The sequence below is a fragment of the Rhinoderma darwinii genome, chromosome 1, assembly GCF_050947455.1.
Source record: "Rhinoderma darwinii isolate aRhiDar2 chromosome 1, aRhiDar2.hap1, whole genome shotgun sequence".
In the NCBI taxonomy this organism is placed as follows: Eukaryota; Metazoa; Chordata; class Amphibia; order Anura; family Rhinodermatidae; genus Rhinoderma; species Rhinoderma darwinii.
Window position 1 is genome coordinate 90330759 of NC_134687.1, and position 14634 is coordinate 90345392.

General features: G+C 43.4%; 1 protein-coding gene across 2 annotated transcripts in view; it reads left to right on the plus strand.

Annotated features, from left to right (window-relative positions):
* Positions 1-14634, plus strand: part of ACSL1 (acyl-CoA synthetase long chain family member 1) — an 86413-nt gene that overhangs the window by 31131 nt on the left and 40648 nt on the right. For both annotated transcript variants that reach the window (XM_075860188.1, XM_075860187.1), the window contains exon 2: positions 2899-3114. In XM_075860188.1, the coding sequence (XP_075716303.1) occupies positions 2920-3114 (195 nt within the window). In that variant the 5' untranslated portion in view covers positions 2899-2919. The remainder of the gene's footprint in view (positions 1-2898; positions 3115-14634) is intronic.

Below are 14634 nucleotides of genomic sequence, written 5' to 3' on the forward strand. Positions count from 1 at the left end.
GTCATCTTACTGTTCGGCAGCGGCTTCCGGTTCACATGAAAATGGCGCCGGATTTCGCTTTGCAAACTAGCTTTGTTTTGGTCTGTGTGGGAGCGGCGCATGCGCCGTTCCCACACAGACGGCGTATGCTTCAGAGAATGGAACGACTCCCGTTTGCATTCTCTATGGGGTTGTATGTGTTAATGGACACATACAGAGATGGCAAAAAAAATGGCAGCCTCCATAGAGAAGTAAAAAGTAAAACATGAGAACACAAATAAATAAAAATTTATGTTAATATCATATTAAAAGGAATATGATAAAAAAAAATTAAAAATTCATGACACCTTCCCTTTAAGTCTATTCAGGGATCCGCGAAAACGGAAGAAAAATAGGACGTGTCCTATTTTTCCAGAGAACTTTCACTGTTAAAACAGTCGTGTGAACTGACACATTGAAATACAGGCGCTCGTAGTATGTGTCCGTGTTTTAGCGGCCATCACACTAACCTATACTACGGTCGTGTGGATAAGCCCTTAGGCTGAGTTCACACATGCGCTCGGCTTTTCGTTCTGCTTCGTCAGAGGAGCAAAACTGAAAAATTTAAAGTGCCGATTCCATTGCACAATGGACACCACTGGCGTCTGATGGAACCCATTGACTTTAATGGGTTACTGCGCTATTGTTTCCTGTAGTCTCATCCGGATCTGTGACGGAGGCCCCTAACGGAGCCTCCAATAGATGTGAACGAAGCCTTATCCAGGTCACAATTGTACCTTGCGATATGGTTTTTGAATACGGTCGTTGTGCACAATGCTTTGTCTTGATTCTTTCAATTCATACTAATGTTGTCCAGGAGGGGGCAGTAGTCACACACACATGACTTGCTCATGTATTTGCTTTTTGACTAGTTATTCGGTATAATTCTACAATATTGAAGTCTGCAAACCAGTGAAAGTCAATTTGGCTTCAGGAGTGCTCTAACTGGCTCTTACAGATAGGTTTCTACGGGCTTAACATTTGCCAAAAGAGAATACTTATGTAAAAATCGAAAAATGACACTTATTTTATTTAATTTTTTTTCTAGAATTCCCTTTAACAAGAAACTAAAAAACTCTATCATAATTTAATCTCTATTCGCCTTAAAGGTTTATTTCCATCTTAGACGTTTATGGCATATCCACGCAATATGCCATAAATTTCTAGTCTCTGCCCTAGAGATTGCTATTTCCATAAATCCCATAGAACAGAATTAAGAGTTGTGCATCATACGTGGCCACCTCTCGAAGTGTAATGGGTAGGGTTGCACCTGTTCTGCAGAAAGATGGGGCTCCCAGAGCTGGGACCTGTATCTCAGACATTTATGGCATATCCCTTGGGAAATGTCAAGCATGTCTATTGTTGGAATAACCTTTTAACGTTCGTACTTAAAGGGGTTGTCCACTACCGGACAACTGATGACCTATCCAACAGATAGGTCATCAGTATATGATCTGTGGGGGTCTGACACCCGGACCCCGCACCGATCAGTTGCTCCGGTGGCCTCTGGGCACCGGACGTCCATGCCGGATGCAGATGGCTCCGGTCATGGAATAGCGGCCGAGCTGCAGTTTTGCTCCTATTCAAGTGAATAGGAGCAGAGCGGCCGCTATGATATGTACGGAGACCACTGCTTCCGGCTAGTTACGGTGCATACTGTGCAATGACATCCGGTTCCCGAAGACCACCGGAGCAGCTGATCAGTGCGGCGTCCGGTTGTCAGACCTACATAGATCATATACTGATGACTTATTCGGTGGATAGGTAATCAGTTGCTCAGTAGTGGACAACCCCTCTTAAGGTGGCAATACACATGGGATAGTACTCTGACAGACTCGCCAATGTCGGCGGGACTGACTCACCATCTGATGGTCTTCTGACTCCAACCCCCCCCCCCCCCCCCCAACGGGAGATGTATAGGGCTGCTGGATTTCAACATGCCCGATCCTTTTGTTTGCAAGTAGATAGCCAACTGGCAGAGGTGTCTGCTTACTCCCTTCTCTGTATTAACAAATGCACGCTTGGCCCAGCTTCGTGTGTATTTTGGGGGTCGGAAAGAACGGCTGTCGGCCGAACGAGTGTTCGTCTGGCAGCTGTCTAGTTCACACGGAGTTTTTTGCAGGAAGGACAATCAGGAATTTTGGGGCAGATTTTGACCTGCCTACGCTTTGTGGCTCTTTTCGCCCGTGGCCATTGAGCACCGTGGGCAAAAAACACTGTGAAAAAATGCTTTTTCTGCCTACTGTTGATTTCAATGGGAGGTCTGAGGGGGAACCGCGGCAAGAAAGGACATGCCGCTTCTTCCCATGAGCGGTTAAAAGCTGCTCTGGGGAAAAATGCCTCGTTTCGGCCATCTTTTGGTGCGGTTTCCACGTCAAAATCTGCGCCAAAAAACCCGAACTCTGACTAAAGTGTGTGGGCAACATTAGAAAGTTAAACAATTTGAAACTTATTTTTCTTATACCTTTTCTGAAAGTTTTTTTTTTGTTTTTTTTTACATTTTTTTTTCCCCCAGATGTGTCTTTATATTTTGTTAATCATTTAAATGTAGTCTTACGGAACATATGTTTTATTTTTCATGATCACCATAGACTAGATTTAAAAAAAAAAAAATGCATTTTACGTATATATTGGTAGTTTTAGACACAGTCTACTGAAAACCTCTATACATAATCTATAAACATATGTCAAATGCCCCTTGGTGACGCAGCCGGAGTATTGAAGGTAGAACAAGAAGAATTGGCATTCTGCATACATGTGCATATTGAATCACCGTGACATGATCATTGTTTTCTTGCACAAGTAAAATATTGTAACTTTCTTGAATTGGTTCCTCTTCTACATAATACATTCCTCCTCTCGTCTCTTCTCCGCCCACAGGTTTAGAGCGCACCAGTAACAATGCAAGCACACGAGATATTCAGGAGTATCCGGATCCCAGAGCTGGTGGATTTTCGTCAGTATGTTCGCACTTTACCCACAAACACCTTGATGGGATTTGGTGCCTTTGCAGCCTTGACAACTTATTGGTACGCCACAAGACCTAAAGCTCTGAAACCCCCTTGTGATCTGGCCATGCAGTCTGTGGAAGTAAAGGTAAAATCTCTCCTTCTTTCTCCTGTAATGTTTCAAGCTGCAGCATCTGTAGTGTTCACCACCTATATAATTTATACGATTTATTCTCCGCCTACAGTCATTGTGAAATCCCTGCACTTTTCTTTAGCTTGTAATACTAGTTTTGCTAACGTGTGATTGGTGCAACTGTCTAAATACTTTTTATCTTTTTTGAGATACTGCTGCTTTGTATCCTGTATACAGAGCAGCTGGATCTACCACTGAATCCTGTATCTGTCCAGTCTGCGGGACTGACAGAAACACGCAGGACCCGCTGTCAGTGAACCAGACACGCAGGATCGCGCTCCTACAGATCACATCGAAGTTCATAACTGATACAGGTGGATCCTGCCTCGCAGACCCGCAGGACCTGCTGTCCCTGAACCAGTCAGTCCCACAGACCTGACGGATTTAGGTCTCCGCGCTAGATTCACTAGAGGAACTTAGATGTGAGCGATAGCAGCTCGATCCTGCGTGTCAGATGCGCAGGACCCGCTGTCCCTGAACCAGGCAGTCCTGCAGACCGGACGGATACAGGTTTCAGCGCTAGATACAGCTGCTCTGTATACAGGATACAAAGCAGCTGTATCTCAAAAAAGTAAAACCTTTTAATAAAAGGTATTTTGACTTTTGCACCAAACACACTGATAGACCTTTTTATTAAAAAGAAAAGAAAAAAAAAGATTTAAAAGGTGTACATAGCCTTTAAATCTGTAGGATCACTGCTGTGGAAAGATAATTGTTGACATAATGCTTCTAAAATGTACTTTTCTTTTGTTCTCAGACCAATGATCTAAATGGTCCAAGTGCAGTTGCACAATACCAAGTGCCGCTCGGCTGTTTTTCGTGACACCCGATTAGTTTTCAGACCCATTCACTTTAGCGGGTGAATCGGGTCCGTGAAAATGGACCCGATTCTCCGATCCGTGGAAAAATAGTGCAGGTCCTATCTTTCCATGGATCACTGATAGGACCTGGCCGGCATGAGGCATTGGCCTGTGGCCGCCAGGGCATGCTGGGGGTTGTAGTTTCATAACAGCTGGAGAACGACAGGTTGGAGGCCAGTGTACTAGGTGAGCATAGATCTTCTGTTTGCTGGTTTAACCCTGTATGTGCTTCAGTTTATACCCACACAATGTCAAACTTTTAGGAAAGAAAAATCTGGGCACAAGGCAACCGGTAGGCCCTCTCCCCAATAACTATGCTGATGCGTTTGTGGGGGTTTACTATACTGGTATACCCTAAAATAATCCAGGTTTCATTATCGTTGCTCTTTTAATGCGTACTCCATACTCCCTTAACATTGAGAACTTGAATAAATTTTGCAGATCTGAACTTCAAAGTGTGGGATCAGTCCAGGTTTTTGTCATGCTGAACATGCCTATATCTATATCCTCTCCTAGTCATATGGCTAAACCTAAACGGCAATGTTTACAGTAGGTGTATTGAGGCTTTGCTGCCCTTCACCATTCACTTCCCTTCGTCTGACATCTGTGGATTTTCAAAAAGGCATTTGCACATGCTGTGCCGTCCCATCCAGTTCTCTAAAACAACAAACTGTTGTAGCCGAAGGTGGAATTTCTATTATGCTAGAAATTGTTTGCACATTATCTCCTATGAATAATTTAGTACTACAATGGACCGCACCGTTCAGAGGATATTCATTCCCAATAATACCTGCTCCAGTGTCCCTTTTGTGTCCTCTACATTCTCAGGATTTGACTTTGACACTAGAAACCCCTTTAAAGCCAGATTCACACGAGCGTGTGCGTTTTGCGCGCGCAAAAGACGCAGCATTTTGCACGTGCAAAAGGTCCTTAACAGCTCCGTGCGTCAGCAGCGTATGATGCGTGGCTGTGTGATTTTCGCGCAGCCGCCATCATTATGACACGGTTTGTATGTTTGTAAACCGAAAAACACGTGGTGCTTTTGTTTTCATTCATAGTTTTTACTGCTGTGGCGCAAATCACGCGCGTCACACGGAAGTGCTGCGCGTGATTTTCACGCACCCATTGACTTCAATGGGTGCGTGATGCGTGAGAAACGCACAAATATAGGACATGTCGTGAGTTTTACGCAGCGGACACACGCTGCGTGAAAATCACTGACAGTCTGAACGGCCCCATAGACTAACATAGGTCCGTCCAAGGCGCGTGAAAAATCACGCTCGTAGCACGGACGTATTACACGTTCGTCTAAATAAGCCCTAAGGCTCCGACTGCATTTTTTTTTTTTTTTTATGCGATTTTACGTTTTGCTGCGGAAATCGCAGCGTTTTCATGGAGAATCTCATTGTCTATGTTGGTACTGTATTATGCTGCGGTTTTGCCGCATGTATTTGTGTGGTATCCACTGGGGCCTGTGATAGAATCTGTTACAGGTCTATCCAGAGGGACCGGCATCGCCACCAGGCGCTTGGGGGTTTCCTCTCAGTCCCGTGACATTGGTGCAGGTTACTTGGATCTCCTTTAAATAGCATATTTGCTCGTACAGCGGAATATTAACACGATCCATTGAGACAAACTGTTCTACACCAAGCTTAGAAAAGAATGAATGAGGAGACCATAAACTTCTACCTATTTGTCAGTCTCAGGACTTTGTTCGCGCCCCTGAAATAAAAGGCTTGCGGAAATCTGGCAGCACAACAGAAAGATGGGTCAATCTCCTTCTGGTCTTGGTCTAGTTGGGACCTACTGAGGGTGCTAGGCTTGCTTGGTCTCCATTGCAGTGGCGTGATCGAAGCATGATCTATTTTTTTTCTTTTTACCATTCATACATTTTTAAGGCCACAGCAAAGTCGTGTACATGGATATGTATGATGCCACACAGTTTGTGCAGGTTCATGTCCTAAACTTGTAGGCACGACGTGTGGCACTGTACGGTGCAACTGCAATAATGCCTACAAGCAATACTGCTTGCCACGATGACATTGAGGTACACGGTTTTCGCCAATGTAATATTGAAGGCACATGGAGGTACAGTTTGAGCCCATAGATTTCTATGGGCGTCATGAATGGCAACCGTGTGGTACTGATCCTAAATTTGGCCTGGTGCTAGAGTCCGACTGTAGAAGTGCTAGCACAGGGTTGTTCCTTTTTTAAATGAGTTTTATGTTCTAGTTTTAGGCTATGTTCACACACAAACTCAAACGTCTGAAAATACGGAGCTGCTTTCAAGGGAAGACACCTCCTGATTTTTCAAACTGTTTTTTTTTTTTTTTAAGCCACTCGCGGTTTTCAATAGTCTATGAAAAACAGCTCCAAAAACGTCCCAAGGAGTGGCATGAACTTGTTCTTCGCGTAAAAAAACGGCCCGTCGGCCTATTACGGCCCGAAAAACGGCCGAAAATAGGCCGTGTGAACATACCCTTAGAATGAATGAAGTTTTGTAGCTGTATGTATGACTCTAGTGCAGCCAGGGAGGGCCCACTTTATCAATCTGTTTAGGCTGGGGCTCCACACAGACTTTTAACTATTGAACTACAGCTGCAATCCACAGTGGTACGCAAGCAACTCCGTGCACTCATGTGGACTGCAGCTGTCACTCGATAGTTAAAAATGGAAAATCTGACAACCTATTGTCTGTGTAGCCTTGACCTTAACAGGGAAATAACACCTGACCGTTGTGTAATCAATTCATACTGGGAGATTATGCAAACGGTCACTGGCCCGAGGCTCTTCTGTGAACACTTTATAGCTCACCAATCTTGTGAACCTGATAGACCAGTGTCCCGGTAGGAATTTCCCATGTGTGCTGGAAGTGGCTGCCAGTGTACATTACTTTCAAATCCTATTAAGGGAATTTAGATTTTGTACTCTAGACTTGATGCTTTAATCTCTTTAGTTCATGGAAACTGGAATGTAGCAGGTTTTATATTTCTAATACTTTCCAAAGTACAGGGATAGTTGTGCCCTGGTTAATAAGAGACTAATGTGATCAAGCTGTACCTTCCATCCTTACAAAGCTATCGTTTTTGTAAATCATTCACTCCTTGTATGTGACGATGGGTCTGGAGTTGGCAGGCGATAATGACTCTTTAAGGAAGATGAAGTGTAAATAGATCGTTGGGTTCTCCTCTTCTGTCAAATTCTATCCCGTTAAATATCTGTTCCTGGTGGAAGTTTTTGTGAAAACCTATACGTCTGCCATGATGACTTTCATAAGGTTGTTGTCCAAGATAAAATATCTGACCGCGGTAATGCCAGAATAATTTTAAAGGATATTACTTGGATCATCCTCTTTTTTTGGGGCAGTGTGATTTTGGGAAAAAACGTTTTGTTCTGGCAGGACCATTTATTTTTTGTGTGTTGCATTTGATGAAATGTTTTGAAGACCATTGCCCTTCAGCAATCGATGATGTTAGATGGCTCAGACCCCAGAACCTAGTTTTCCAGCGTCCATGCCTTCTAAACGTATCTAGGATATGGCAGACTACACGGCTTAACGATTGACCTGTGATTGAGGCTACAAGTGGGCCCAAATGTACCAAAGTTTGATCATTATGGCTTTATTTGTTTTAAAGGGAATCGGTCAGCAGATTTGACCTCCCTCATAAGTTGTTAAAGCGGTTCTGTCACCCTGTCTGAGAGCAGCGTAAAGAAGTGACTGACACACGGATTTCAGCGTGCGATCACTTCGTAATGTTCTGTAGTTTGTGTATACAGATCTCATGGTACGCGGCCAGCAATGGAGGACTTGAGCCGAGTGTATAGATATATTCATGCCCCCCACACTCCGGCTGCTACGTTACGTTTTTTTTTGCCTAGGCACAGTAATGGGGAGACTAGTGTTAATCAGAGGGTAGGGGTAAAATGAATATACTTGGACTCAAGCCCTGCATCACTGGTCGCACGCTGTAAGTATAAGATTAAAATACCCAGACAGAACATTACTAAAGCTAAGCTCACACTTGTGTTGTATAATCCGTTACTCTGATCCGTTTTTATTCTGATCGTTACTCGGATCTGTTTTTAGGATTATACAACGCAAGTGTGAACTTAACCTAAGTGATATAACTCTGAAGTCCGCGTGCCTGACCCCACTTTGTGCTGCCTTCAGATAGGGCAGTATAAATATGTGGCCGATCTGCTTTAACAATGCTAAATAGGTCTTGGGGAAAGCAGTTGAAGAAAAATCCCCATGTATGCTCTGATTTGAATTACGCCTGAGAATTTTTTTATTCAATCACACGCCATATGATGAAGCATAAAGAATATGGCAAACGTTCCTTCTTCAGTGCGTTGCCATGGCTTATGAAAACATCCCAAACCCCTTCATCTCCGCTCTTGTTTGAGGTCTACTTAGTCACCCGACATTCATACCAGGATATGCCAATTTAGGAGGGAAGGGGTTTGGGAGGTCTTGCTGCCAATAAGCCAAGCCATGAATGATTTGCCGTACTCTTTAGGTTTCATTAGAATACGGCATGAATCTGACAGATTTCTCAGGTATGCTTCTGTTATCAGAGCAAACCTAGGGACTTATTTTCAACTTCTTTCCCCAAGACCTATGTTGCGTTAACACCTTTTTATGGGGGGATCAAGTTTGCTGACAGACGACTAGCGCTGTACCCGCCTACTTCAGAGGTTACAGCTCCCACTTATTGGGGTACAAACGTTACCTTGCTCTTCTTGGTTCAGTATGTGGTTACCTTCCAGGTTTACTAGCTGCACATAAGATATTCATATGGGTATTAGACTCTCTTGATATTGACCCATTTGGAATCCTATTTGAGATTTCTTTCTGTCGCTTGCTTAATGTCCTATTTTTGCACTTTTGCTGATCTTCTCTGGTTTTCAAATGGTTTTATATTTTGTATGTAGTGCATAATAAAGTCTTGGCTTTTTCATTTCAGTTTTTCTATTTTCTTTTTACTATTTTGGGTGTGCGCATAATTGTACAAGTGCCCGGTCCTCTCTCCTAATTTACATATTCTTTGCATGTTACTGCTGCACCCCATATAGATTAATTTCACATGTAGTGGTGCCCATACGTCCCCATTTTTTGCTGGCAGATGAGACTTCCTTTTAACCCCTCAACGACAGGACGGATATATCCGTCCTATGCAGGTGCTAGTTCCCACATAAGGACTGATATATCCGTCCTCTGATCGCGTGGGTACTGCCAGCAATAATGCTTTGATGTACCAAGTATACCAAAGTATTATATAAGCGATCAGCAGATCGCATGGTGAAGTACCCTGGTGGGACTAAAAAACAAAAAACAAAACGTAAAGCAGTTCGTTTATGAAATAATAAAAAAAAATATTAGTCAAAATAAGAAATAAAACCACTTTTTGGGGAAAAAATAAAGTAATTTTATTTTAAGTGTCAAAACAAATAACACATACACATATGGTATCGTAACGACTCGAACAATAAAATTAACACCTTAATTAAACTGCCAGATGAACAGCGTAAAAAAAATGCGAAATTCTTTCTTTTCTCCCATTCCCCCCATAAAAATTTAAAATAAAAAGTTAATCTAGAAGTCCTATGTACCCCCAAACACTACTAATGAAAACTACACCTTGGCCCGCAAAAATCAAGCCCACATACGGCTACATCGATGGAAAAATAACAACGTTACGGCTCTTGGAGTGCGGCGATGCAAAAACAAGTAATTTTTTTTTCTAATAGGGTTTTTATTGTGCAAATGTAGGAAAACCTATACGTATTTGGTATCCCCATAATCGTGCCGACCCATAGAATAAAGGTAACATGTTATTTACGCTGCATAGTAAACGGCCTAAATTTATAACGTGTAAAAATCAATGCTGGAATAGCTGCTTATTTTCAATTCTCTCCTAAAATAAAGTTAATAAAAGTTAATCGATATATTATATGTATCCAAAAATGGTCCAATTGAAAAATACAACTCTTCTTACAAAAAACAAGCCATTCTCCGGCTATTTCGAGGAAATTAAAAGAAAAAAAAGTTACGACTCTTGGAATGTGACCGTGAGAAAACAAAAAATAATCCTTGGTCATTAACGCACAAAATGGCCTGGTCATTAAGGGGTTAAACTTAAGGGTACGAAAAAAACAAAACCTTTTAAAGAGCCTGACTTGTAATCCTATGTGGAGAAACTCTAAAATTAGACAAGCATTGTTTTACAATTTTTAGTCTGTTTATAAAAAAAAAATTTTCTTTTTCTTTTCTCTGCATTACTTTAGGCCTCATGCACACGAATGTGCTTTTGCGGCCGCAATTCCACGGGAGAATTGTGGCCCCATTCATTCCTATGGGGCCATGCACACAACCGTGGTTTTCACGGTCTGTGTATGGCCAAGGAGCACGCAACGCAGAAAGAAAGGGCAACCATTTTTAGGGCTGTGTTCTGCGTGCACGGCCCGTGATTTTCGGGCGGCTCGCGGCTGTCACTCCGTGGCCGGCCGACCCGAAAATCACAGCCGTGCACATGGCTACGGTCGTGTGCATGAGGCCTTACTTCTCTTGTATCCACTTCAAATTACAGCCCGTATTAGGCTGGATTTACACTGGATGGAAATGCTGCGGAAAATCGGCAGCGGATTATAGTCCCAGCCGTGTAGATGCAATTCGAAACAAATCTCATTCACATTATGCTAAATGTTTTCCGGACAGGAAATGAAACTAAACCGCATCATGCTAATTCTGTTTTGGAAGTTAACTGCAGATTTCAGCTTTTTCTATGTGGAAGGGGTGAAATCCGTGGAAAAATACACACCTAAAACATGAGCATTTTGTTTTGCAAACAAGAATCTGTAGCATTTCTGTCCCATGTGAATCCAGTCGTATATCCCAGAGCTGTAATCACAACTCTGATGCTAATCGTTGCAAACAGTTGACAGCCTTTTATTCATATACATTCGTAAGGGAACGCTAAATCTACAAAATGCATAAACCAAAAAATACTGCAATACCTCAATTTCCTCTTTTCCTTAAACCTATTGTCTCCATATTGAAACTGAGAAATATATAAAGAAATCTTGTGTGTCTTATGAGATCAGCCATTTTCCCCTTCTCAGAATCCTTTGTCTAAGGCCTCATGCACACGACCGTAAGAACTCCCGTTATTACGGGTCGTAATTACGACCCGTAATAACGGGCTCATAGACTTCTATTGGCCACGGGAACCTTCCCGTTTTCTTAAGGGAAGGTGCCCGTGCCGTTGAAAAAGATAGAACATGTCTTATTTCAGGCCGTAATAACGGCACGGGCAGCCCATAGAAGTCTATGGAGCTCCCGTAATGACGGCTGGCTACATGTGTGCACCCGTCATTACGGCAGCGTTGCTAGGCGACGTCAGTAAATAGTCACTGTCCAGGGTGCTGAAAGAGTTAACTGATCGGCAGTAACTCTTTCAGCACCCTGGACAGTGAATTCCGATCACAATAACCTGTAAAAAAAAAAAAGACGTTCATACTTACCGAGAACGTCCTGCTTCTTCCTCCAGTCCGGTCTCCCGGCCGTTGCCTTGGTGACGCGTCCCTCTCGACATCCGGCCCGACATCCCTGGAGGACGTTTCAGCCCATGTGACCACTGCACCAATCACAGGCCAATCACATGCTGCAGCGGTCACATGGACTGCCGCGTCATCCAGGGATGTCGGGCTGGATGTCAAGACAGGGAAGCGTCACCAAGACAACGGCCGGGTAAGTATGAATTTCTTCTACTTTTACCTCGGAAAGGGCTGCCCCTTCTCTCTATCCTGCACTGATAGAGAGAAGGGGCTGCTGATTAGTGCAGTGCAATTTTGCATCGAAAACGTGGAATACTGGTGACACCGGAACCGTATTTACGGGCATGGGTCCGTAAATACTGGTGCAAAACGGATCTAATACGTGTGACCAAGGACCCGTATTTACGGGAGGGAAAAAATACGTTTGTGTCCATGAGGCCTAAGGCAACTGACTGCAGCAGGACCGTCCCTCTGCCCTATCGGCATTAGGACGCAAGGATTGTTAAACCTCACCCCTTTTATTAAAGGGCTTGTCCAGTCATAAGAAATTGATGGCCTATCCTCACGATAGGCCCATCAATATCTGATCGGTGGGTGTCCATTTACCGGCACACCCGCTCATCAGTTGTTTTAAAGGGATGGCGGTCACTGCTCGTACTCTACATGTGTGTCGGCGATTCAGAGGCTGTAATACTGTGAACCTCCGCTACAAGTGTCGGTGATTCACAGCATGAGCCAGTGAGGAATGAACAGGAAGCAGCGCTCACATGAGCACCACGTCCCCTTTAAAACAAATGACTGCCGAGGGTACCGGTAGTCTGACCCCCACTGATCAGATATTTATGGCCTATCTTGAGGATATGCAATCAATTTCTTAAGACTAGACAACCCGTTTAAGCACTTCACCCTCTGTAGTTCACCAGTTGAAAAGTATGACATTAACCCCTTTTGTTCTCTGCAGTGTGTGCTGTCCGTAATTTTCACGCACCCATTGACTTCAATGGGTGCGTGATGCGCAAAAAAACGCACAAGTATAGAACATGCAGTGAGTTTCACACAGTGGACACGCTGCGTGAAAAACTGTCTGAATGGCCCCATTGAATTGCATAGGTCCGTGTGGCATGCATTTTTTAACGTGCGTAACACGGACGTGAAATATGCTCGTGTGAATAAGGCCTAAGGGTACTCCTTCACTGCCTGATGTGGGCCGTGTAAACTAGTGCCGATCAACGATAGTTTGTTGATTGGCGCTCATTTGCTTCTTTCACAAGGAGCTATGTATTGGGACAAGCGCTCGTTACTACGATTGCTCGTCCCTATACATTTCAATCATGTCTGCAGCACGTCTCCCGGTTTAGACAGGGAGATGTGCTGCCGACAACGCTAATATTTTGGGCATTTAAAACTATACAATCAGCTGGTGAACGAGCTCGTTCGTCGGCTGATCGTTGCCCTGTTTAGACAGGGCAATTATCGGGAATGAGCGTTCTGTCAACTCTTATTTGCCCGATAATTGTCCAGTGTAAAAGAGCCCCAACTGTTTTAAGCCGCAGGGTTTCCTGCATGTTCCTGAAACAGTGTGAGCAAGTTTATCTCCTTTTTAATTTTATTTCTAGTTTATTGTCTCTTAAGAAACAAGTTCTTCTGTCATAACCGGAATAAAAGAGGAACGAGACTATGCAAATTTCCAAGGAAAGATGCACCATAATTATTTCCTTACTTTATATGTGCACTTTAAAGGGGTGTTCCCAGAATCAAAAATTATCACCTATCCACAGGATAGGTGGTGATTTTCTGATTGCTGGGGGCCCCTACTGATAGCAAGAAAGGGTACCTGAACCTGCAGTGAGTTGGCGCTTGAATGGAGCTGCGGTCGACCATGTACCCACTGCTCCTTTCAATGTGTAAGAATGATGGAAACAGCCCAGTGCTGCACTAGGCTGTCTCAGTCATTCCCAAAGACTTTGAATAGAGCGGCAAGCTCGACTGCCGCTCCATTCAAGCCCCTTCTCACTACGGTCGAGCAGTGAGGAGGAACAGGTTCAGGACCCCCATTCTCGTAATTGGTGGCGGTACCAGCTGTGGATTCCCCAGCAAATAGAAAATGATCACTTCTCCTATGGATAGATTTTTGGTTCTACCCCTTTTAATATACTGTTCAGACATTTTGGAGTTTACTACGCTATTGCTTCTGGCACAATGACTGATCCGGTGCACAAAAGAGACAAACGGAAACTATTATTATAAAATATTATAAAATAATATATGAATTTGCGGTTTCTTTGGGAGTGTACTTGGAGATACTTTGCCTGACTTGAAATGAATCCTTACACAAATAAGAGAACGGTTTGTATATGTTCCTATGCGTACAACCACGTGACTGATGTTAGCGTGACATTTGCAGGACTTTATTTATATTAATCAAAATGGAAAGTGTGTATGGATGTGTGCTTAACACAAATAAATCACTCCAACGTTGTATCTGAGCTAATGGGGTATCCGAGCAAGTCTAAACACTGGATAATGTTTGATGCTAGGCAAACAAGTAGTATTGGCAAATATGCGAGCTACTGGGCAATTTTTCTATCGACTAAAGAGTGATGAAAAAATGAAGCACACAGTGAGTAATGGGTTATCAGTAGGTGAACATTAAAGTGCTGGAGAATTATACAGGCTAGCCAATGCCCCCCTCCCCCCACACTCCGCAGTTAGCATAGATGACACTACACAGTTCATTGAACATGGCATGGATGGGCTATACCAGCAGACAGCTACATAATGTTGTGCGTATCCAATGGACTCCTGGGCACTAACTGGACTACTGATGTATAGTGTGTGTTTTACAAAAAAAAACGCTAGGGCGCACATTGCAGACTTGTTTTGCGCTTCATCTGTGGCTATGTAGCCAGTTGACCACCGCACCAAATGTTTTCCCTATTGTTAGGGGGATAAATGCCACAAACATGCAAGAAATCTTGAAATGGAATTCCTAAACTGCACGTCCGGTATTTTGCTGCAGTGGGAAAGGGCACCACAAAAATCACAGCATGAATGTGTA